The sequence below is a fragment of the Phyllobates terribilis genome, unplaced genomic scaffold (genome assembly GCF_046119375.1).
Source record: "Phyllobates terribilis strain yellow unplaced genomic scaffold, ASM4611937v1 Scaffold_9__5_contigs__length_417890890, whole genome shotgun sequence".
NCBI lineage: Eukaryota > Metazoa > Chordata > Amphibia > Anura > Dendrobatidae > Phyllobates > Phyllobates terribilis.
Window position 1 is genome coordinate 296,885,628 of NW_027362769.1, and position 23,903 is coordinate 296,909,530.

Sequence of the window (23,903 nt, forward strand, 5' to 3'; positions counted from 1 at the left end):
TTTCACAGCTGTCCACAACTCACAAGCAGTGTGAGGTTTATCACCTAAGCTTATGAGTTTCAGCACAGCCTGTTGCCGCTTGGCTGAAGCAGTACGGCAGTGCTTCCAGCTTGTAACTGATGTGGTGATATCTGAGATGGAGGCTGAACCTGAGGAGGAGGAGGATGATGCGCACGAGCTGTACACTGTGGGGGCAACTCTGACTGACATAGGGCCCGCAATCCTCGGTGTGGGGAGGATGTGTTCCGTCCCAAAATCCGACTGGGTCCCGGCTTCCACTATGTTTACCCAGTGTGCCGTCAGGGAGATGTACCGTCCCTGGCCACAAGCACTTGTCTCCTTGTCCGTTGTCAGGTGGACTCTCCCAGTAACTGCGTTGTTGAGGGCACAGCAGATGTTTTGGGACACGTGCTTGTGTATTGCGGGGATGGCACACCGGGCAAAATAGTGTCGGCTGGGGACCGAGTACCGAGGGACGGCCACCACCATAAGTTTGCGGAAGGATTCCGTCTCCACCAGCCTAAAAGGTAGCATTTCCAACGCAAGCAGTCATGAAATGTGCGAATTTAGGACTGTGGCCTGTGGGGCGTTGGCTGCGAATTTGTGCTTTCGTTCAAAGCTCTGGGATATGGACAATTGAACGCTGCGGTGGGACATGGAGGTGGACGTTGATGTTGTTTCTTGAGAAACTGCCATAACAAGTGAAGACTGAGAGGAGGAGGCATCTTTGCATGCAGTATGGACAGGGGATTGCCTTGCATGCACAACACGGGGTTCTATTACATGCACAACAGCGGAAGAAGCAGTGGTGACACCCGCTGACACTGGTCGTGGACCCTGGGGTTCGCCCCACAAAGTCGGGTGCTTTGCTGACATGTGCCTGATCATGCTGGTGGTGATCAGGCTGGTAGATTTGTCACCCCTGCTGATGCTGGCATGGCAGGTGGTACAAATGGCCTTTTTGGGGTTATCAGCAGAGTCTTTAAAAAAATTCCGGACTCTGGAAGACCTACCGCATGTACTGGCAACGTCCCTCGTGTTGGTGTTATGGGGAACTGTTGCCCGCCTTCTGTGTGCGGCCACCACACTGCTTCTTCCTGCCTGTTGGGGTACTCTGCCTCCCTCCCCCTGTGTGCTGCTGGCCTCCCTCTGCGTGTCCTCCTGCCACGTTGGGTCAGTTACTAGATCATCCACCACCTCCTCCTCTTCCACTTGTGCACCACGATCCTCCTCCTCACTTCGTGGCAATTGTGTCTCATCATCGTCCTCCTCTTGTGACAAATTGCCAGCGTCGACTTCCTGTGGCCGTGGCTGTTCAAATATTTGGGCATCGCTACATGGGATCTCCTCTTACACCACTTCAAGCGGAGCCGGCGAGGGGCACACATCAGATATATTGGTGTCTGAACAGTCAGGGAGACACTATTACAGTTTTTTTTTACGGAAAAAATGCCAAAAGCAGGATAATACAAAGATTTGACCCGTGGAACTGCAAAACCCCAGTTCTAGTTATCTGGCCTACTTCAGACTCTTTTAACAGATATATTTGTGTCTGAACAGTCAGGGAGACACTATTACTGTTTGTTTTTTTACGGAAAAAATGCCAAAAGCAGGATAATACAGAGATTTGACCTGTGGAACTGCAAAACCACAGATCTAGTTATCTGGCCTACACCAGACTCTTTTAAACAGATATATTGGTGTCTGAACAGTCAGGGAGACACTATTACAGTTTTTTAACGGAAAAAATGCCAAAAGCAGGATAATACAGAGATTTGACTCGTGGAACTGCAAAACCACAGTTCTAGTTATCTGGCATACACCAGACTCTTTTAAACAGATATATTGGTGTCTGAACAGTCAGGGAGACACTATTACTGTTTTTTTTTTATGGAAAAAATGGCAAAAGCAGGATAATACAGAGATTTGACCCGTGGAACTGCAAAACCACAGTTCTAGTTATCTGGCCTACACCAGACTCTTTTCAACAGATATATTTGTGTCTGAACAGTCAGGGAGACACTATTATTGTTTTTTTCACAGAAAAAAATGCCAAAAGCAGGATAATACAGAGATTTGAACCGTGGAACTGCAAATCCACAGTTCTAGTTATCTGGCCTACACCACACTCTTTTAAACAGATATATTGGTGTCTGAACAGTCACAGACACACTCCATTTTTTTTGGGGGGGGGGAATACCAAAAGGTTAATAAGACGCGTATTTGTACAGTCTGACTGAGAAAAAAAAATACAGGATTTAGATGAAAAAAAAAGGATTTTTCCTGGCCCCTGAGACCGGGGGATAAGTATAGTAATTTGACCAGAAGGAGCACACAGGACTGTAATGCAGCGTTTGCTGGTATAATCACTGCGTCTCCTATACAGCCTGCCTGCCTGATATCTGGGATGAATATTAGTCCTGAGAAGGACTGTTTGTTTGACTTGGCAGGCTTTAGAGACCGGACACTAACTATTTTGCAGTATAAATCTCTCCCTAGCTCTGCAGCACTGGCCCTACACTGTCTGATCCGGAGCGACTGTGTCCAAGATGGAAGCGCCCGGTTTTAAATACTCGAAGTGACGCTGTGCGGCCAGCCAATCACTGTAATGCCCACAAACAACATGGCTGCAGCATTACAGTGACTGGCTGGCAATCCCTGCATGTTCATTGGCTCTGTAAAGAGCGCCAAACGTGCAGGGCGGAGACCCGAGCTCCCGCCCGAATAACCCGGAAATGCTCGGTACTCGCCGAACATGCTCGAGCGAGTACCGAGCAGTGTCGAGCATGCTCGCTCAATACTAGCGGTGATTTCATGCACTGCTCACATGGTGACATCAGCTGATGGCAGCAGAACAGGACCCAACACTGGAGCAGAGGGAAGGAAGGTGAGCAGAATCATTTATTTTTTGTCTGTAGGACATGGGGGTGCCATGCATACCAGGATGGGGCTGCCATGCATACCAGGATGGGGGTACCATGCATACCAGGATGGGGATGATGGGTGCCATGAATACCAGGATGGAGATGATGGGTGCCATGCATACCAGGATGGGGATTGGGGTGGCATGCATACCAGGATGGGGATTTGGGTGCCATGCATACCAAGATGGGGATTGGGGTGCCATTCATACCAGGATAGAGATGGGGTGCCATGCATACCAGGATGGGGAAGGGATGCTATGCATACCAGAATGGGAATGGGGTGCCATGCATACTAGGATGGGGATGGGGTGCCATTCATACCAGGATGGGGATGAGATGGAATGCATACCAGGATGGGGATGGGGTGCCACGTATAACATGAAGGGGGGGGCATATATTCCAGGATGGGGGGTATTAGTACAGAAATGGGGGACATTACCCCAATAACAGTGTCAGCAGCAGACCTCCTCCCCTATAACAGTGCATCATGACCACATTTTTTGCTACAATTTTTTTCTATTTTCCTCCTCTAAAACCTAGGTGCATCTAATGGTCCAGTGGGTCTTATAGTCCAAAAAATACGGAAGGTAAAAAGCCAATAGTGAGTGAGTACTTTCACAAGCCACCATTGACGTATTTAATGCCTTGATTTTTTTGTGGGATGAGTTGTAATTTTGAATGACACCATTCACTTTACCACAAAGTGTACTGGAAAATAGGAAAAAAAAATCCAAGTGCGCTGAAATTTAAAAAAAATCAACAGAATTCTGACAATGTTTTTGGGTATTGTTTTTACTACGTAGATTGTGTGGTAAAAGTGACCTCACAGTATGAACGCTTGTGCTACAGACAGCAATACCACATTATTAATGCATGAAGCAAAAATCACAGTCTTCTTTGAAGCCTGGCCACAGGTAGGGTTTCAAGAGAGCTCCTTAATGACAAGCAAGTTGGGCTCCAACAGATCCCCGGCGGTCCTAGCAAGCCATCTGCAGACCACAATTACAACACGGGTGAGCCAGTGAGTGCGTTGAATGACACCCCCTTATGCCGGCTCACTGTTACTGCCACTGTCAGAGTTTTCTAGCAGTATTTCACAGGTTAACAATCGCTGGCGGCGCTTCTCACCACCCTCGATTGTTGGAGGTATGTCCAGGATGTAACACACAGGCATTACCTGCCAGGTATGAGGCAGACCCGCTTCATACACCCACTAGCGACTTGCACTGTACATATACGGTGGATGTCGGTAAGGGGTTAAGCTGATACATTATTTTGCCAGCTAAACTTATTCTTCAGACACAGTATATAAAGAGAGCCTAATTTCTACCCAATAAAATCCTGTAATGAAAATTGAAAATATGTTGAGTTCTTATGCCAGTATTTTCATTTGTGATCTAATGACTGGACCAGTAAATGCTTTAAGGTTCAGGTATGACCAGGCAACAAATAGAAGGGAAAATTGTGATTTATTTTAATACATAGACTTCTTGCAGCAAAATACAAAAATATAATCAGGCAAAACACAGAAATCAAAAATTTAACAAACTGAAGTTATATGGTTTATGAATGCTATTTGGTAAATGTTCCAGCAATGCTTTACAGAATACAGTATTGCTCTCACTTTGGCTTAGAAGCCAGCAACAGAACATATTTAAAACAGACATCAAATTCCGTTTCACTGGAGGGAGCTTCCATAATTTCTAGGAACCTTAAAAGAAAGGGCAAAATTATTTAAAATAATAGATTACAAAATTAGTTATATTGTATGATGTGTTTACCTAAGATAAAAACAAAATGTGCCCATGGGACTCTATATAGACAAAAATACCCAACTCAAAAAGGGGTAGCGAAGAAGCAAGGCGAAAAGTGCGTGTTGGGGCAGAAGGCAAGAGCTCCCCACACTCTACATCTACTTAGCAGACCAAAAGTTGTTTTACCTGTATATTCAATCGCTATCTTTATGTCTTATACAATACCATAAGGGGTGTATTATCAATGAAGATGTAGATTAATGATGATTGCCATGCTTGAAACCCCTTTGGACCTCTGTTTATTGTGTGCGAGGCTCAGCGCTATGTAATGAGCTACTTAAACAACCAGCTGGACCATTGATATTTAGCAAGCACATAAGCACTTTATTTGTATTACATGCCCTATGACTAGTCATATTACTGACAATTAGTAAGCATATGAGTACTGTATGTATATTGATGCTTAACATGGCCAGCAATATTGATAATAAATAAGCATATGAGTATTCTTGTCATATCTACGTATTTCATCATTTATACTTGGCTATTACCATGTCATGTCTATTTAATCATCTATACTTGGCTATTACCACGTCTTGAACTTTACAGATCTATCCATAGTTTACATTTTTTATAGGCATAACATGTGAATATTATTATTAGGATCAATAACATATATATATTGTTTTTGCACTGCAATGCATGCATTAAACTAAAAAGTGAATACTGGCATTATTTGGATGAACATTTATGTACTATAGATCAAGCACTATATTACCTCCTTGCTTCTTAAGCAAGGTACACCAACCATCTGTTTATGCTGTGAATTATAGATATATCCTTTTATTGCTATTTATTAGCCTAAGACAACTATTTAGCAATTAGACCATCAGTGCTTTATTTACTTGCATCGCCATTATTTAAGCTTATGAGTTCTAGTCCTTCATCTTTTCGGGCATCTATTCCTATCTATTTTAACTGTGTTTTTAATATGATTGTGCAACAAAAATTACTGTTTTTATAACCTACTGACGTGTCACTTCTAGTTGTTGCCAGGGGAATGCGATACCTGGTGAGTTCTTTGTTTAAATACATATCAATAAGAAGTGCTGGTTATACCTTAAGGTGTATGATACAATAAAGGACAATTTTTTTATATAAAATAGGCACTGGCGTGGGCACCCCCCAGCAGAAAGGCAGTACCAGCCTGACTAATGAAGCAATAGCTTCCGGGAAATGACCAAAGGGGCATATGCCCCTCTTTCCCCAGAGAAGCCCACCCCTGCACCCAGCAAACAAGAAGCCAGGAAGCAAGCGATGGCTGGACTCTTGCGAAAAGATGTGATGTACCCTTTAAGAATATGATGATTAAGCAGTAAAAAACAGACTTATTTGGTTTATATACGGCTATTTTCCCCCCGCTGTAAAAATACTTGTAAAATGGTTACGAACTTTTAAAAAGAATAGCAAAGCATGTGTCCTACTTTAAATCAAAATGAAGATATAAGTTTCAGATGTTCCCTTATGTATGGTATGCACTGCTAGTAATTTCTTCACTCCTCAATATTTCCCTAGGAACCTATTGTTCTTCAGTTTCAAAGATTAAAATTATGAGCCTAATATTTCTACTTTGTCATCAAAAATGAAATACATTTTATAGCTTTATAACATTTGTTAAAACTTTCACCAAGTGCATCCAAAACAGTGGAAAATTATTTAAGTGCAACATGTAAAAGATTCCACTACCCTTGTCACGGGTACAAGGTACAACAAAATACGTGAGATAAAAGTTATTAGAAAAATGCATCAGGACCCTGGCGCAAATTAGCCCAAAGGCAGAGTAAATGATGTGTGCACTAAATATATTACATGCTTTGAGTCTTTTATATGTAAATATGCTTAATTTATTATCTGAGCTACTTTTGGTGCAAGATATTGATCTACAGTATACCAACCAGACAAAGTGTGTACGGAATAGAGAAATGCCTAACATGCCTAGTCAGATCAGAAAATAATGATCATGCTATACAATTAGAACCCTCAACTATCATGTAAAATGATGCATTTACAATATCGATTAGTGAAACCTTAGGTAAAAACAAATATTTTCAATGAAAGTTGCGTGTATTATTTTTTAATTTGGCTACTTTCCCATAGCAAGTATTTTGTGAATTTTCTGCATCTATTAGGTAATGTGCATTTTTTAAGTTGCACTTTTGAACGTGTTTTTTAAATGCATGTTTCTGTCTGTTTTTTGACAGTGTGGTTTTTGTCTATTTTTGCTATATCATGTTTTAAATAAAGCTGCTTTGTTTTTTAAACTTTGTGGTATTTGGCTTTGTTATTTAGCATTGCCTAAACATCATTGATATAGTCATGTGCGGATCACATGCAATTTTAATTCATTTTTTGCAACATCAAAACCTTACCAATCGTGGAACTATAGTCTTATATTTGGTTTAAGTATTGTACCTTATGTAAATATGTACCCTGAGCCTTTGCTTATATCACATAAGTTATCTATCAAATAATGTGATTATTCTGCACAAATGTGTCTTTTCTTAAAGGAGTAGTCCGACGGCAAAGCATTTTTCCCCAATCTATTTAGTCCCATAATCTAAGATATTTTCTAATATACTTGCTTTAAAAATGTCCTTCTATTCCCTAACTACACTGTCTAAGGCCTCCTTCACACATCAGTGTCTCCAGTACATGTGGTGACCGTTTTCACACGTACCGGAGACACTTACATACATAGACCCATTCAAATGAATGGTTCTGTGCAAGTCAGTGTGTTTCCATGGACCATGTGTCCGTGGGCAAAGCACACTGACATGTCTGTTTTTTATCAGCAGCATGGGCCGCAAAACATCCCACACATGTGCACACTGATGACACACGGGTGACACACGTGTCATCATTGTAACATGTACTGACGCCTGGGAAACAGCAGTATAGTTTACTCTGTTCCCTGCCACTGGGCGCTGCAGGCAGCTCACAACATTGTCACCTGCTGTCTCTGTGATCAGTGAGAGAATGTGACAATGATGGGAGTTGTATTTAGCACCCGCTGTGTACATTGTGTATAAAATAAAGAATTTAAAAAACTGCATGGGCTCCCACGGATTTTTCACAACCAGCAAAAAAACACCCGGAATAAAGTCCTTTATTTGAAATAATTACACAGACTCCTTTATTGAAATAAACAATTTCTCACTGTTCTAGCGGTGATCTCATTGAGGTCACGAAATTCATCGGGCCGCTCATACTGAGCTTTCCGTGGGAACCACATCTTCAATGACCAGCGGTAACCTCAATGACTTCACCGCAGGTTATTGAAGCTGGGTCCCAAGAGTAGATTAGTGTTTCCTAGATTCATGACTGAACGGTCACATTTTGCCACCGCTCAACCAAGAAATCCAGATGTTGCAGAGGTGGATTACGACATGGAAAATAGGGTTTATCATATGGATTATCTTCTCGTCGGACAGGTGAGGAATATTGTTGTTTTATATTTTAAATTTTACCCTAATACATGTGAAAAAGAAGATGGAGTGTGTTTACTTCAATAAAGGAATCTGTGTCATTATTTCAAAGAAGAATTTATATACCGGGTGTTTTTTTTTACAATATGATTATGGGGTTATTAATGGGGCTGTCTTATAGACACCCCTCCATTACTAACCCCTGGGCTTGATGCCAGCAGTCATAAAACAGCTGACATAAACCCCAACCCTATTATCCCACTTGCCACTGCAACAGGGCAAGTGGGAAAAGCAAGGCTAAGCGCCGGAATTAGCGCATCTTATTGATGCGCCATTTCTGGGGCTGCCGAGGGCTGATGTTATTAGATTGGGAGGGGGACTAATATCCATGGTATCTTCCCTGGCTATTAATATCAGCCCACAGCTGTCTGTTTAGTCTTTGATGGTTAGAATTTATAGGGGGACCCAATGTCAATTTTTTTCTGGGTTCCTCCTGTAAACTAACCAGTAAACTCTAAGCAAACAGCTGTGAGCTGTTAATAGCATGGGAATATTTAGGGATAATGGCCCCTTTCCCTGGCTAGAAATATTATCCCCCAGCGGGCGGCTTTCCCTCTGCTGGTTATGAAAAATCAGAGGGAGCCCATGCAGTCTTTATTTAATTCTTTATTTTACACACAATGTACACAGTGAGTGCTGAGTACAACCATTATTGTTGCCTACTTTCACTGGTCGCAGGACAAGCAGGCGACAATGGTGTGAGCTGCCTTCAGCACCCGGCGCTGGAGAACAGCACAAACTGTACCGCTGTTTCCCAGGCACCGGAATGAGTCACAATGATGACACATGGATATCATCACTGTGCATGTGTGTGGAACATTTTGTGGTCCATGCTTCTGATTAAAAACGGACATGTCAGCATGTTTTTCCCACAGACACACGGTCCATGGGAACACACTAAGTGTGTGTCTCCGGTACATGTGAAAACTGTCACCGCATGTACCAGAGGATACTAATATGTGAAGGAGGCCTGACTGCTTTCTACTTTTTTTTTCCTACTTAGTATCTGATGATAATAAAGCATCATCGAGGGGACAGAGGCTGTAGTCACTGCGACAGCCTCTGTCCCCTCCCTGAAACGAAGCATCATCAGTGACGCTCATTTCATGGGCTGTGCTGTTCTTACTGTGTCCCTGAGTGTCTTCCTTGTGCAGCGTCTCCCCCGTGTGCAGTCTCCCCCAGTGTCCTATGCAATGAGTGTAGCATCCGGTTTGCTGTCTGCTTAGATGTAGATAGATATTAATAAGCTGGCAGCAGAATGATGTCATTATGCCTGACAGAGACCAGTGCGAAAGCGGCGCTAGCCCTCCTGCCTACATGGTATAGTGACACTGCTCTGCTGCCAGCTTATTACTATTCAGCTGAGCAGAAACTGCACAGGACGCTGCACTCATTGCATGGTGCATAGGGGGAGAGACTGCATATGGGAGTGACTTTTGGGCAACAAAATTAAAAAACACATTTTCTTTTATTTTTCTAAACGGCATTTTACGCTGATCACCATGCTGTACAAGCCATAAGACAATTTTCTCAGGTCAGTACGTTTCAAGTGAAACCAGACTTATTTAGTAATTTTTAAAGTTTGCTAATTTTTCGCACACTTAAAACATTTTACAAAAATGTTTAGGTTATTGCATTACCATATTCTGAAAGCTATAACTTTTTTTTTTAAACAGTCTTGTGGAGGCTTGTATTTGGTGGGATGTGTTGAGATCTTTATTGGTATCATATTGGACTATATCATATTTTTCTCCCTTTTTTGAGTGGCAGAGTGAGTAAAAACAAGCAATCTACCCTTTTCATTTATTTTAACGTTATTCACCTAAGGGTAATATTGATAAGGACATTATTCTTCGTGTCAGTACAATCACATAGATACCACATTTACCACATTTATATATATATTTTTTCTGTTTTGCTACTTTTGCTTAGTAGCAACTATTTTTTACAACATGTTTCTACGCCCTATCCCGCCCCAGTTATACTCATTTTTGGTGAAGATGGCTGAAACTTGTGTGAAAAAGTAGCAATATTTTTGCACAACTTTGTGTTGGACAAACATTTTGTGACTTTTCAGAGTGTTTTACGTGTAAAAACTTTGATGAATTGGGACCTTTGTTTAGATTTATTTTTTTCATAATGTGAAAGTCTATTGATCCTGTGGTTTTCATATTGCCAAGATTTCTCTTACCAAGTGTTCCCAGTAAAATGATGTGTACATATTCAAAATATGCACATATTTTATACAATCTTGTAAAAAAAACTTCATTAGATTGTGTTTCATTTATTCTATTTGTTATCTTTCTTCAGTTGTCTTCATAAAGTCCATCGCTTTTTCAGGGTCAAATGACCGATAAATTTGAAACAGGGATAGAGAGTGAACAAAACCCATTAAGTCTGCTAGAGTCATTCTGATATTTGTAAGTATGTCGTCTCTCCTGTAATAGATTAACTGCTTTAATAAATTGATACCGTCAACTGATACAAACTGTTTATCAAACATCCAATCAAACATCCAAGGGTTTGATAACAATTTAGAGTTTCTAAGCAACACGTTATGCTTAATGAACATAATGGCACGTTCACGCGTTCAGTATTTGGTTAACATTTTATATCAGTATTTCTAAGCTAAAACCAGGAGTGGGTGAGAAATACAGAAGTGGTGACTTGTTTCTATTAAACGTTTCCTCTGATTGTTCCACTCCTGGTTTTGGCTTACAAATACTGATGTGAAATGCTGACCAAATACTGATGTGTGCACATGATCTTACAGTCACCACTTTAAAAAAGTTTTAGATAAAAACTGTATAAAACAATAGCAAGTTATATATATATATATATACCTAAAATCTGTAGATTGGGTTCACATGCTGTTGATTTGGAGTCTAGTTTTAGCATGAATTATGATTTTACATGTATGGCCTTTGACAAACAGTATGGGAACTGCTTGGCCTATGACATGTCCCTCCGTATTAGCATCTTAAAATATTACAAGATATGCTCAATTGCAAAAAAGTCCATATACTGTACGTATGTATAAAATATTTTTTTCCCTGGATACCACTACATGAAATATTGTATTTCTCTATTGTATGTCTTCTTTGCTGCACATAGATGTCTAACACCATGACCCAATAGACACTCCTTTGGCCTCCAAAAAATTTATGGAACTTTATGGACATGTATAGTATTCTGGTAGCTTTTCTCAGCAAAACACACTGACTGGAGACCATCCATATGACGTGAACCACTGCCTGATCCCATGCTGCAGAAAAGAAATCTCTGCACAGATTTTAAAAAATACTGAAAAAAATAAAATTGTCCTCATTCTGTATCACTCATGAACTTTTTGCAGTATTTCACTATTTGTAGTGTAATTAGTAAAATACACATCAAAATCAGCATATTCATGTGATGACCCACTCAAACCGAGAAAACAGGGGAATCAGGACAGTGTGTGCATTGCACACTGTGACAATTCACAAGTCAGCAGTCACATAGAGTAATGAGTAATCAGAGGGAGTATACTGTAGAAGCTGGACTTGGTCGGGTCGCTTTATCCCAGCAGCTACTGGTTTTCATCCAGATATACTTGAATATTTGTTCATTCATTATTTATGTGATATTGACTGGTTTCTTTATTCCCTGTGTTTGCATTGTGCATACCATGCACTGGTGCTATATTATATGGTGATTCTTATATGTGTCCTTTCATGGGGAAATGTTCCATTATTGTATGAGTGGGCTGCTTTGGGCAAGTAATTATTTTATTATGCGGAGAAGTTTGTGCAATTTATAAATGTATATGTAGCGCTATATACGGTATTCAATAAAATTATATTTGTATTTTTTGTTACTTTGGGTGTGTACAGACTTCATTTGTTATTACACACATAGAGTGGCTGCAGACTTTTCTTCCCAGCTTGGAAAACCCTTTAAATATACTCTAATGCTTATGAAAATAATAAGAATGTAAAAACCTTAGTTTATTTGTATATGGAATTGCCTCAAAAATGTCCTTGTAGCCTGTTCTGACAAGGTTCATTTTCTCATGTTGGTACTTGCTCAGGTGATTGTCAATCTGAAAAAAAAAGATTATAAGTTAGACCTAACTTGCAGCTAAATCTGTTGCACTTAGATCATCTGCAAAATGGTGTGATTTATTAGATACTAGCTGTACTACCCGGCTTCACCCGGGTTAATAACTGCTGTTAGCAAAATAGAATGTGTTAACAAAAATTTATTCTCCACACAAAAACCACAAAACAAATAGATAAAAATGTAATTATTAAAAGGCAAAAACTAAGCTAATACAAGCATTTAACAACATATATTTCAACACCAGAGATATTCCACACAGATTTAACTAAATTGGCCATGTAATGTGAAGTAATCTTCGACTCCTTATTCGAGAGCCTTTTGATAAACGACATTCTTAGTTCTTCCTTCAGGTGCAAATACGAACAGATTTTTGGCTGTTCCAACTCTTGAACAGGCCACATAAAGTTGACCATGAGAAAAGCATGGAGATTGTAAATCGATTCCAACTACTTTCAATGACTGTCCCTGAGCCTTGTTGATGGACATAGCAAATGGCAGTCGAACAGGAAACTGGAGGCGCTTAAAATCAAAAGGCAAATTAGATGGAAAGAGAGGAATTGTTGGAATGAAAACATATTCTCCTGTGGCACATCCTGTCAAAATGGTTGCCTCAATTACATGTGGAAACAGAATAGCCCTTTCACACAGCCAGCAAGAATTTTTGAAGTGGAGTTGAATGTTTGGAAAAACCTTTGCTTTCAACTCCTCAATGGAAGTCACAATGCAACAAAAGTTGCTTGAGAAGGTGATCTGTCCAGTGGTTGAGTTTACTGGTTCCTTGCCATTGACGCGCCCCCAGGGCCATGGGGTACTCGGCAGCCGGGCCTATGGCTGCCGGTATGGGGGATATCATGGTTGGTGGCCCGGTCTGTGACCCAGGGCGGTCAATAAAAAAAGGGGAATTATTTATAGGGGATTTGGAAAGTTTGTGACGCTACCTATGGAATGCGGCCAAATGGGGCCGCCGCTGCAGAGCAGTCCTCTGGAGCTGGTGTTACGGCAGCAAGGATGGTGTGGCTCTCCATAGGTAGAGCTAGCTCCAGGGCAGTGTAGGATGTGTAAGTTGCGCTGGGCGTTGTAGTGACGGGAGGCAAGAGGGCGCAGATGAAAGAATGGACGGAGGCAGTACGGTGCAGTCATCCGAGTTTTTACTCACAGTTCTTATGACAGTTCCACTGGAGCACTGTACGGGTGCCAGCCTCCCACGTCGCACTGCGTTCACCAGGCAGGGGTTCAGCTCTTCCTCAGGCATATTAGGAGCACCTGACAGAACCCCACTTTCTTGTGTTCCTAGCTAGACCGTCTTCATGCTGGGTCTTCTCCCTCCTGCCCTGCGCTTCCCCACTCTCAATCCCGCTCGGGTGCTCTGAGGACCCTCCTGTCTGGCTGGAGTTCCCAGACCTGCTTGACCCTCCCAGAGATTAGAATAAGGCTGCGGCAACTGGTCTATGAAAGCCAGAAGCCTCCGATTTTTCCAGCCGAGACTTGGAGTTACATGACTGGTCAAGGGGCCGGTCCCCTTCTTGCGGCCTACGATCCCTCTGTGTTCTGACAGATTCGGGGCGTACGGGTGCTGTCCTGCACTCGCCGTACCCCCTGGGATCCCTTCTTTAGATCGGAGCCTATTCCTCTGCTCCCCTCCTGGGCCTCTAGGACTGGGCCCTGCTTGTGGAGCAGAGCTCCTAAAGAGACTCTGCTCCCTGACTGACTTCTCCCACTTACTAACCTGCCACCCTAAGATGGCTTCCCTTTTTATACCTCACTCCACAGTGCTCCCCTAAACTGCTTCCTGCACCCACACCCACTACTGGTTCCCCCTACCTCTGGGTTCCCCCCACTCCAGCCAGTGTCAGGGCTCAGAAGCTACACACATTGCATGTTGCCCTTCCAGCCGGCCTGGAGCAGTGCAGTGTTGAATGCGGGTGTTGGGGTTCCGGGCAGCACTCCCTCCATACCTGAGAGAAGGAGACACCACACCCCTGGGTGAGGTGCAGTACCTCTGTGGCGACTGAACCCTCAGGGGCGCCACACCATCTCCAATAGTGAACAGCTGGCTTGAAAACAGTCCAGCAGAAACATCGCCTGTCATGTAGAACCTCATGTTTGTTTTCAGTGACATTTTCTTTACTTTTCTCCAAAGGTACGATGCTTTGAGACAGGCATTCAGTTCAACTGCAGGGGTTGACCTTTGAATAACAGGTAGTGTTTGGCGGAAGTCACCTGCCAAAACAACAACTACTTCTCCCATGATACATTTATTGCTACGCAGGTCTTGCAGCAGTCTGTCCACTGCTTCCAGAGCCCTTTTGTGTGACATGGTGCATTCATCTCAAATGATGGCACTGCATTTTTGAAGCAATTTGGCCAGTCCTGATCCCTTGGCAATTTTACACATGGGGCCGTTACTATGAGACAGGTTAAGTGGTAGTTTGAATGTCGAATGTGCTGTCCTGCCACCTTTTAAAAGTGTAGCTGCAATTCCAGAAGATGCCACTGCAAGCGCAATCTTTTTTTGTTGTCGAAATTTTGCCAGGAGCAAGTTGATTACAAATGTCTTTCCTGTTCCACCTGGAGCATCAAGGAAGACAATCCCACCTTTGTTGGTTTCACTGAAACTTAAAATGTAGTTATAGGCGTCCCTTTGATCTGGTACCAATATTGGCTCGTTCTGAGACACAAATGCTGTCAGTTCATCAATATTATAGTTTGTTTCTAGGAAAATCTCCCTACACATTTGGATGCCTTCAGGATTTCTTATTGGAGCAGGCAAACCAAGCAACTGTAAGGCTTTTCCTGACATTGCTATGCACTGATCTTCAAGGAGCATTAAAGTTTCATTGAACATTTCCTCAGTGACGTTGATGAGTTGCTGAGGATTTTCCCTTCTAATCAGCATGAGGATGTCCTCACTGAGATCAGTTTTGCACTTTGTCCAAATCTCAAGAGGATTTGAAATGCTACAGGTTGTTAGAATAATAGCAAAGAGGTGTCTTAGTCGCCTTGGGGTTTGTGTGGCTGCTGCTTCACTGAGGATCATGTCCCAGTGTCCATCATTTTCCAAAAGTCCTTTTCTTTGGCAAGCTTCCCTGAATGTTTCACACACATGGCCTCCGACGGTCTTCAGGTCAGAAAATGATGTAGGGCCTTTGACAACATGAAGTAACATGCCCAGGTAGAAGCACTCTGCATTTGACGGATGAACAGTGTAGACACGACCAAGAGTATCAGTTGCTTTCACCCCTGGATAGCCTTCAATATCAAGCCCCCATTACCTCCTTTCCAGTGTATTTCTGGAGGCATTCCAAGTGTAGTACTTTGGTAAATCACGGTAGAGAATTGTTTTTGCAAAAGGGTCTTGTTGACACAGCTCAAAAAATGCCAAGAGGGTGGTCTTAGGTGGTGTTAGGAGCTGCTGCTGCAAGTTTGCTGGGCTAAAGTAAATTCTCTCTCCATTTTCCAAGTGCACACTCAGATGCACAACTGGTGGGTAGCGCTCATGAACGGAGAATCCTAGTATTCTCCAAACGGCTTCATTGCTGCTTATGTACCTGCCCATCTGGAATGCCTCCACTTCATCAATAATAGGTCAATTTTTCTGGAGTTCAAAAACTGCTTGATCACTTCCTTTGTGGACATATTTGCAGATATACTTGATTGATTTCACAGAGTGGCAAGATTCGACATTTATGTGGGCCTGGAAGATTTTTGAGAGCAAAGGGTTGTAAGGCACTACCCACCTGTTGTCAATTTCTATCTCTTGGAGTGATGATCCAACATGCATTTTGAGCTTTGCTATGAAACCACCATCCCCTGGCTTTCTTCTTCGGTAGACTGAATATCCATCTTGTCCTGTTTGGGTTTCTTGGACCACGGATCGTGGGTAATGCTTTGAACACCTGCCATCAATCATACAGGGAGAATTTTTGTTCAGACTCCCACACGGACCATGGATCATGTTTTTTGTGATGGTGTCAAACAGCAATGGGTCAATCTGAGGGTCTGGCAATTCGGCACTGATGATATTGTCAATTTTGGTAGGCTGTATTTTTTGCTTCAGCCAAATCAAGATGTGGGCGTGAGGAAGGCCTCTTTTTTGCCATTCAACTGAATACATCCAGCACTGCATCTCACCATAAATATTTGATTTTGTGATGAGATTAGTCATTTTTGAAAGTTTCTGTTTGAAAACCCGAGCAATAAGGTCATGGCGATTCGCTGTTTTTTAGCCCGGCAACTGGTGCCCTCCAATTTCCACTCAGGCAGGATTGCAAGAAAAGGTGATGAAAAGATCTGGAAGGCCATACTTTCTCACATAAGTCATTGCATCCTGTATGTATTCATGCATGTGTAGCGGGCTTCCAGTGACAGTTGATGGAAGAATAACCATTTTCCCCAACTCTTTTGGATCAGCATCATTTGCAACAGCATCTCTAAGGTGAATATATTCCTCTGCCCTGAGCTTCTTTTGATTTAGTTGGATATATAAAAGACGTTCACTCTCAATCTTTACATACATGTCAACAATAAATTGGTGGAAGAGGTGTTTGCATTTCAAGATGTGATTTTCCTCTTCAAATCTTGTCATGATCCTATATGCATAGAAGTCCATGGCAGACACTTTTTCTCCTGAAGGGTTGCCTGTTGTAGGATCTGTCTGAGGTATTCCAAAGTGATAGCCATCCTGTCCCTGCCAAAAGATGATTGGATATTGCAGAGCATCATAGGACCTGTGAGTTTCTGCTACTCATTGCAAACTATTGTTCCTTTTCTGAAGCACAATGTCACAGCTTTGAAAATCATACCTACAATCAAGATGGCTACCTCATCAAATGAGGGAGCATTGAAACATCGCTGATGTTCACCTTGTGGTGTTTTGTCAGCTCGAATGACAACCTTGTAATCGTCATTTGGCATGCATTCAAGTGCAGTCTTGAAAAGTTGAACATATAGATTGTTGGAGTGAAGGAACTGCTGCAAAATAGTGACAATATCAAGGCGAGTGTTAGGAATTAAAGAGCATCTCCGCTGAGCCTCTGCTTCTGCATTTCCCATAAAGAAGAGTTGAAGAAATTTACGTTCTTCTCCTTGTAATGGAAGCAGTGAGCCAATTGAGTGGTAAACTTGTCCTTGAACTTTAAATGTCGGCATAAATCCTGTTGTAAACATTTCTTTTGTTGCACCAAATGATGTCATTTGGAAGCAGGAGTTGTACTTCCTAATGTTGTCCAAGAAATGCTTTGATATTGTACAGGTACCTGTCATCAGAGACTTTAGGGGATCTAGTGGTGACAGGAGAGGTGGAAGTTTTATCTTGCCATTTGCACAGCATAAACCTGGCGGTTCCTCTTTCCATTTCAGGGCACTGCAGTACATGTGTGGCGCCCCTGAGGGTTCAGTCGCCACAGAGGTACTGCACCTCACCCAGAGGTGTGGTATCCCCTTCTCTCAGGTAAGGAGGGAGTGCTGCCCAGAACCCCAACACTCACATTCAACACTACACTACTCCAGGCCAGCTGGAAAGGCAAGATGCACTGTATTTCCTGCGGAGCCCTGTCCCTGGCTGGAGTGGGGGGAACCCAGAGGTAGGGGGAACCAGTAGTGGGTGTGGGTGGAGGAAGCAGTTTAAGGGAGCACTTTGACATTAGGTATTTAAAGGGAAGCCATCTTAGGGTGGCAGGTCAGTCAGTAAGAGGAGTGAGAGAAGACAGTCTGGGAGCAGAGCCTCTTTAGGAGCTCTGCTCCACAAGTTGGGCCCAGTCCTAGAGGCCCAGGAGGGGAGCAGAGGAGTAGGCTCCGATCTACAGAAGGGATCCTAGGGGGTACGGCGAGTGCAGGACGGCACCCGTACGCCCCGAATCTGTCAGAAGACAGAGAGATCGTAGGCTGCAAGAAGGGGACCGGCCCCTGGACCAGTCGTGCAACTTCAAGTCTCGGCTGGAAAAAAAGGAGGCTTCTGGGTTTCATAGACCAGTTGCCGCAGCCTTATTCTAATCCCCGTGAGGGTCAAGCAGGTCTGGGAACTCCAGTAAGATAGAAGGGACTTCAGAGCACCCGAGCGGGATTGAGAGTGGGGAAGCACAGGGCAGGAGGGAGAAGACCCAGCGTGAAGGTGGTCAAGCTAGGAACACAAGAAAGCGGGGTTCTGTCAGGTGCTCCTAATATGCCTGAGGAAGAGCTGAACCCCTGCCTGGTGAGCGCAGCGCGATATCGGAGGCTGGCACCCGTAAGTGCACCAGTGGAACTTTCATAAGAACTGTGAGTAAAGACTCGGATGACTGCACCGCACTGCATCCGTCCATTATTTCAGCTGCGCCATCTTTCCCTCCCTGCACTACAACTCCCAGCACAACCCTCGCTTTCTTCACTGCCCTGAGGCCTGCTGCTCCACCTGTGGGGAGCCGTTCCATCATAAGCTGCCCTAAAATCTGCCTCAGAGGACTGCTCCGCAGCGGCGGCTCCCTTTAGCCGCACTCCACAGGTGGCATCACGAACACATTACAAATCCCCTATAAATAATTCCCCTTTTCGTTGACCGCCCTGGGCCACGGACCGGGCCAGCCACTGTGATACCCAACACCAGCAGCCAGAGGCCCAGCTGCCGAGTACCCCATGGCTCTGGGAGCGCGTCACATGCAGACCACATCCATTTTTCCTATCTGAACTTTAGGATTATCCTGATACTTTATGTCAGACTGGTAACAAAAGGCAGCATGTTTCAAATCTCCAACCATTTCCTGTGCCCTGGTGGAAGAAATAGCAATTCTCTTAGTGGCAAGTCGGCCTTCTCTCTGCTGAGATGACTCATTGGCCCTTGAGGAAGCAGCACTTGTTTTCAAGTCTACAAGCCTCTCTTCCCTCTCCTCAGAAAGTTCATTGGCTCTTGAGGAAGCAGCTCTTGTTTTCATGTCTGCAAGCCTCGCTTCCCTCTCCTCAGAAAGTTCATTGGCCCTTGAGGAAGCAGCTCTTGTTTTCATGTCTGCAAGCCTCACTTCCCTCTCCTCAGAAAGTTCATTGGCTCTTGAGGAAGCAGCTCTTGTTTTCATGTCTGCAAGCCTCGTTTCCCTGTCCTCAGAAAGTTCATTGGCTCTTGAGGAAGCAGCTCTAGTTGCAGCTCTTGCTCTCTTGTCTGCAAGCCTCGTTTCCCTCTGCTCAGAAAGTTCATTGGCTCTTGAGGAAGCAGCTGCTGCTCTCATGTGTGTCAGCCTTGTTTCTCGGTCTTCACATTTTTCATTGGCCCGTAATGCAGCTTTTCTTTTCGCATCAGCTGACATTCGTGCCATGAAATTCCTTTTCTTATGAGGCATCATTGTGGTAAAAATAGTCTGCAACTGGCAGTTTCTATATCCTCTCACATAGAAGCAATGTGACTGACATCAGCCTTTCCACCAACACATCCTAACTGACATCTTATTACCTTACACAAGCTTTGTTATACTGATAATGTCCTTTGTTGCTTATATTAACTAATCACAGCTCAGATTAATTAACTGTAGCAAAATAGAACCTGAGCTGTGATTGGTTGCTATTGGCAGCCTAATAAATCTTTGTGAGATGAGTTTTGTGTGTGCTGAGGGTGGTATATGTGTTCAAGCACGTGGTAGTGTGTGGCGCATTTTGTGTGTGTGTTCATATCCCCGTGTGTGGTGAGTATGAGTATCCCATGTTGGGGCCCCACCTTAGCAACTGTACGGTATATACTCTTAGGCGCCATCGCTCTCATTCTTTAATTCTCCCTTGTTCACACGTGGCAGCTGTCAATTTGCCTCCAACACTTTTCCTTTCACTTTTTCCCCATTATGTAGATAGGGGCAAAATTGTTTGGTGAATTGGAATGCGCGGGGTTAAAATTTCGCCTCACAACATAGCCTATGACGCTCTCGGGGTCCAGACGTGTGACTGTGCAAAATTTTGTGGCTGTAGCTGCGATAGTGCAGATGCCAATCCCGCACATACACACATACATACATACATACACACACACATTCAGCTTTATATATTAGATATAGGGCATTTGTGATATATTTAGAGCTAGAATTACTTTTATATTTTTTATCAAAAGAATGAAATTTAGTCCCACATACATATACACTGCAAAATCTCCAAATAATTATTAAGGACAAGAAAAGGAGATTCCCCTTCAGAGATAAGGTGCAGTTGACATTATCTATGGATACTGAAAGAGGGTTTGTGGAAAGCTGAATAAGGTCCCATTCTAAGTTTTAATATGAAGGACAAAGGTTGGTTGATGTGAATAGTGTTGAGCGAATTTGTTCGGCATTTCAAATTCGTGTTCGTGTTCGGGGTTCCGGCTTATTCGTGCCAAAAAAATCGGCTCCTCCCACGAACATCCCTGATTTGCCACCCTGTCACACAGTGGAGCTGATTTTTGGACGCGAACAAGCCGGAACCCCGAACACAAACACGAATTTGAAATGCCGAACAAATTCGCTCAACACTAGTTGTGAACCACTATAAGTTATATTCCATTTCTGTAATATGACCTTAAAGGGGTTGTGCCACCCTAAAGAATACTTTTAAGCAAGCAGAAAATGTGGAAATAAATGGTTTTATAATTTACATTTATTAAACATGATGCTGCATTCAATAAATACCAAGCTTTTATTTTCTGAAGTATGCTCCCTGGCGCCCCCTGGCGTTATTCCATTACATCCTTGTAGAGGGCGATCAGCTAGTCGAGTTTGGGCAGTTCCTGTCATCATAAAAGGTCCCCCCACCCCTGTGTGCACAGCGTTATCTCCCTCACACATCTGACAGTGCAGGGAGCAGATTCCTGAAAGCACAGAAGCATGAGTGAGTCTTCCCAACCCTCCTTCTGGGTGACATCGTTCTGCTTCACACACCTGTGAGCGCGGGAAGCGTCTCTCTGCTATTGCCCTCACAGCTCTGTGAAGCAGAACGATGTCACCCAGAAGGAGGATGGGAAGACTCACTCATGCTTCTGTGCTATCAGGAATCTGCTCCCTGCGCTGTCAGATGTGTGAGGGAGAGAACGTTGTGCACACTGGGGATGGGGAGTTGGGGGGACCTTTTATGATAACAGGAACTGGCAAACTCGACCAGCTGATCACCCTCTATCAGGACGTAATGGAATAATGCCAGGGGGCGGCAGGGAGCATACCTCAGTAGATAAAAGCTTGGTATTTATTGAATGCAGCAAAATTTTTAATAAATGTAAATTACAAAATCATTTATTTCCACATTTTCTGCTTGGTTAAAAGTATTCTTTATGGTGGCACCAGCCCTTTAAATATTAAGCCTATGCTGTGACTACCATATGCATTATACCTGTTTATTGGAGTTTTTGTTACTGTGCTATCATTTCACAGCAATATATTTACAGGGTTTATTCCTCGAACAGGTTAACGTTATTTGCCTTATTCTTGAAATGTCTCATCACTTTATGCACTATTGTTGTAAACTATTAAATCAACACTGCATCTCTTCTTTCTCAGGATTAGTGGGTGTTTACAAAAGTTGGACCTTGATCACTTACAGGGGCAGTGCTAATCAGCATTTTTTTTCTCATACCGATTCGGCACGAGAAAAAAAGCGCAGTATGCTGTCATTTACAGTGCAAATCAGATGCCACTCATCCATTCTAGTCTATTTGTGAATGGAAATCATCAGACTGCAAGTTTTGCAATGCTGTCTAGAGGTTACTTTATACTTCCTTGTGAATCAATACTGTTCAGTGGAATACCAAGTCCCTATGTGTAATATTGCTTTGGCTCCAGCATGTGGCTCCTATGAGGTACTGTATTATCCTCTAAAACTATGTTTTTGGGGAACAAAAGCTTCATAAAATGAGAGTGTAAAGGAACATAACATGACTTTTCTTCTTATGCTTTCTGTAAGAATAAGCAAATAAAGAGAAAGCCAGCTCACCACAATCAATATCCAGATGGCCCAGAACATGGAAAAGCGTCTTTGCTGGTACGCAATAAAATTGGCAAAAGAAGGAATCCAGCTTCAAGGGATAAAACTTGCCTTTATTAGTGAATGAACTCAAATCCAAAAGATGAAAATAAAAAATAGGCAATATTGTCATGTAGAGTTCATAGTCAAAAAGACGACTGTGCGGCTAGACGATCAACGCGTTTCTAATGTGATACATCCTTCATTATGAACAATATTGAACAGTTGACAATATTTCATGTTTTTATATTCACCTTTTGGATTTGAGTTCATTCACTAATAATGGCAAGTTTTATCCCGTGAAGCTGGATTCCTCCTTTTTACCATTTCTATAAGGATCCATTAAAAAATAGAAATCCATAAGCTGCTATATACAATCAGTGGCAATGTGAATCATATTACAGATCCATAAAACAAAGGTGTACGTAAGACTGCATATACCCATAAGCAATGTCTTAACTTTTAAAAATAAAGTTATTTAAAAGAAATCCGGTATGCAGAAATTAATTTAAATTCCCATACTGACCTCAGAGATAACCTTTGACATCTGTTCTGAACGGTCTTTGTAGTATATTTCTGTTGGTAGATAGTAACAAAACAAAGCAATGCATCCACCAGGTTTAAGAATCCGGTGCATCTGAAATGATTTATTTCTCTTTTAAACCTCATTTTATTGATAATTAATTGAAAAATGCAAAAGCTTAAAAAGGAACTCATGATTAGTGCTACAAATATGTAAAATAAGACTCAGTATACATACTGAAGAATCACATGTTCAACATTTAAACACAATATTTTGGGTATAAAATTGAAAAAAATCGAAAAGCACCGAGGATAAGTTTGCGGGACTCAAAAACCGTCTAAAACAAAGGAAAATAGAACGGTCAGTGACTACATCATGTGTGGGGAACCTTAGACCTGGGGGCCGCTTATGGCTCTCAATGACTTAGTATCCGGCCCCCAGGCAACACGACGGAGACCGCAGTGCTTGGACTTGCAGCTGTATTTTGCCAGTCGCCGGCCCTTTAATTTCTTCTTGCTCTGTGAGCATACGCATGTAGTGTTCAGTACTGAATGAAAGAATATGTCCTGACACCAGTGCCAGCATCAATACGCACTTTGTGGGCTGAGCTAGCCCGCCATTTATATAGCCCCCGAAGGATGATATAAATATCTAAATGGCCCTTGACAGAAAAAAGATTCCCTACCACTGGTCTACATATACAATGTGCTTGGGTGTGTAACATCCACATACTAGAAGAAAGGTAAATTGTAGTTTGTTGGTGTCACATTAGGGCTTGGTGGATTCGAGGAGGTGAATATTTCGTTAATCAGGAGATAATAGAAACATATTAGTTAATTTGTGTTGTATCAGGTCATTATATATAGCAGACAATAGGCCTCTGGGACTTTGAGCATGGTAGTTTGAAAAAGTTGTTTGGGGAAAGAGATTGGCAGATTAAGGCTTGACAAAGGTGTAGAAAGTAGAAGAAAATAATTCTAGGAATACCAAATATCGTTAGTAGGTCAGAAAAGCTTAGATACATCTATAAATGTCACCAAGTGTTTCAACAACTGCTTCATATGTACTAGATTCCTTGATAGGGCGTTGATCCAGGGAACTAGTCTGATTGTCGTATGGA

General features: G+C 42.6%; 1 protein-coding gene across 1 annotated transcript in view; it reads right to left on the minus strand.

Annotated features, from left to right (window-relative positions):
• Positions 1 to 4,421: 4,421 nt before the first annotated feature.
• The window catches only part of LOC141160959 (putative methyltransferase DDB_G0268948), a 59,986-nt gene continuing 40,504 nt past the window's right edge, over positions 4,422 to 23,903 (minus strand). Inside the window, exons 5-8 of the mRNA XM_073645751.1 lie at positions 22,787 to 22,897; positions 12,204 to 12,304; positions 10,527 to 10,661; positions 4,422 to 4,638 (exon numbers count right to left, since the gene is read on the minus strand). Coding sequence (XP_073501852.1) covers positions 4,545 to 4,638; positions 10,527 to 10,661; positions 12,204 to 12,304; positions 22,787 to 22,897 — 441 coding nt within the window. The 3' untranslated portion in view covers positions 4,422 to 4,544. The remainder of the gene's footprint in view (positions 4,639 to 10,526; positions 10,662 to 12,203; positions 12,305 to 22,786; positions 22,898 to 23,903) is intronic.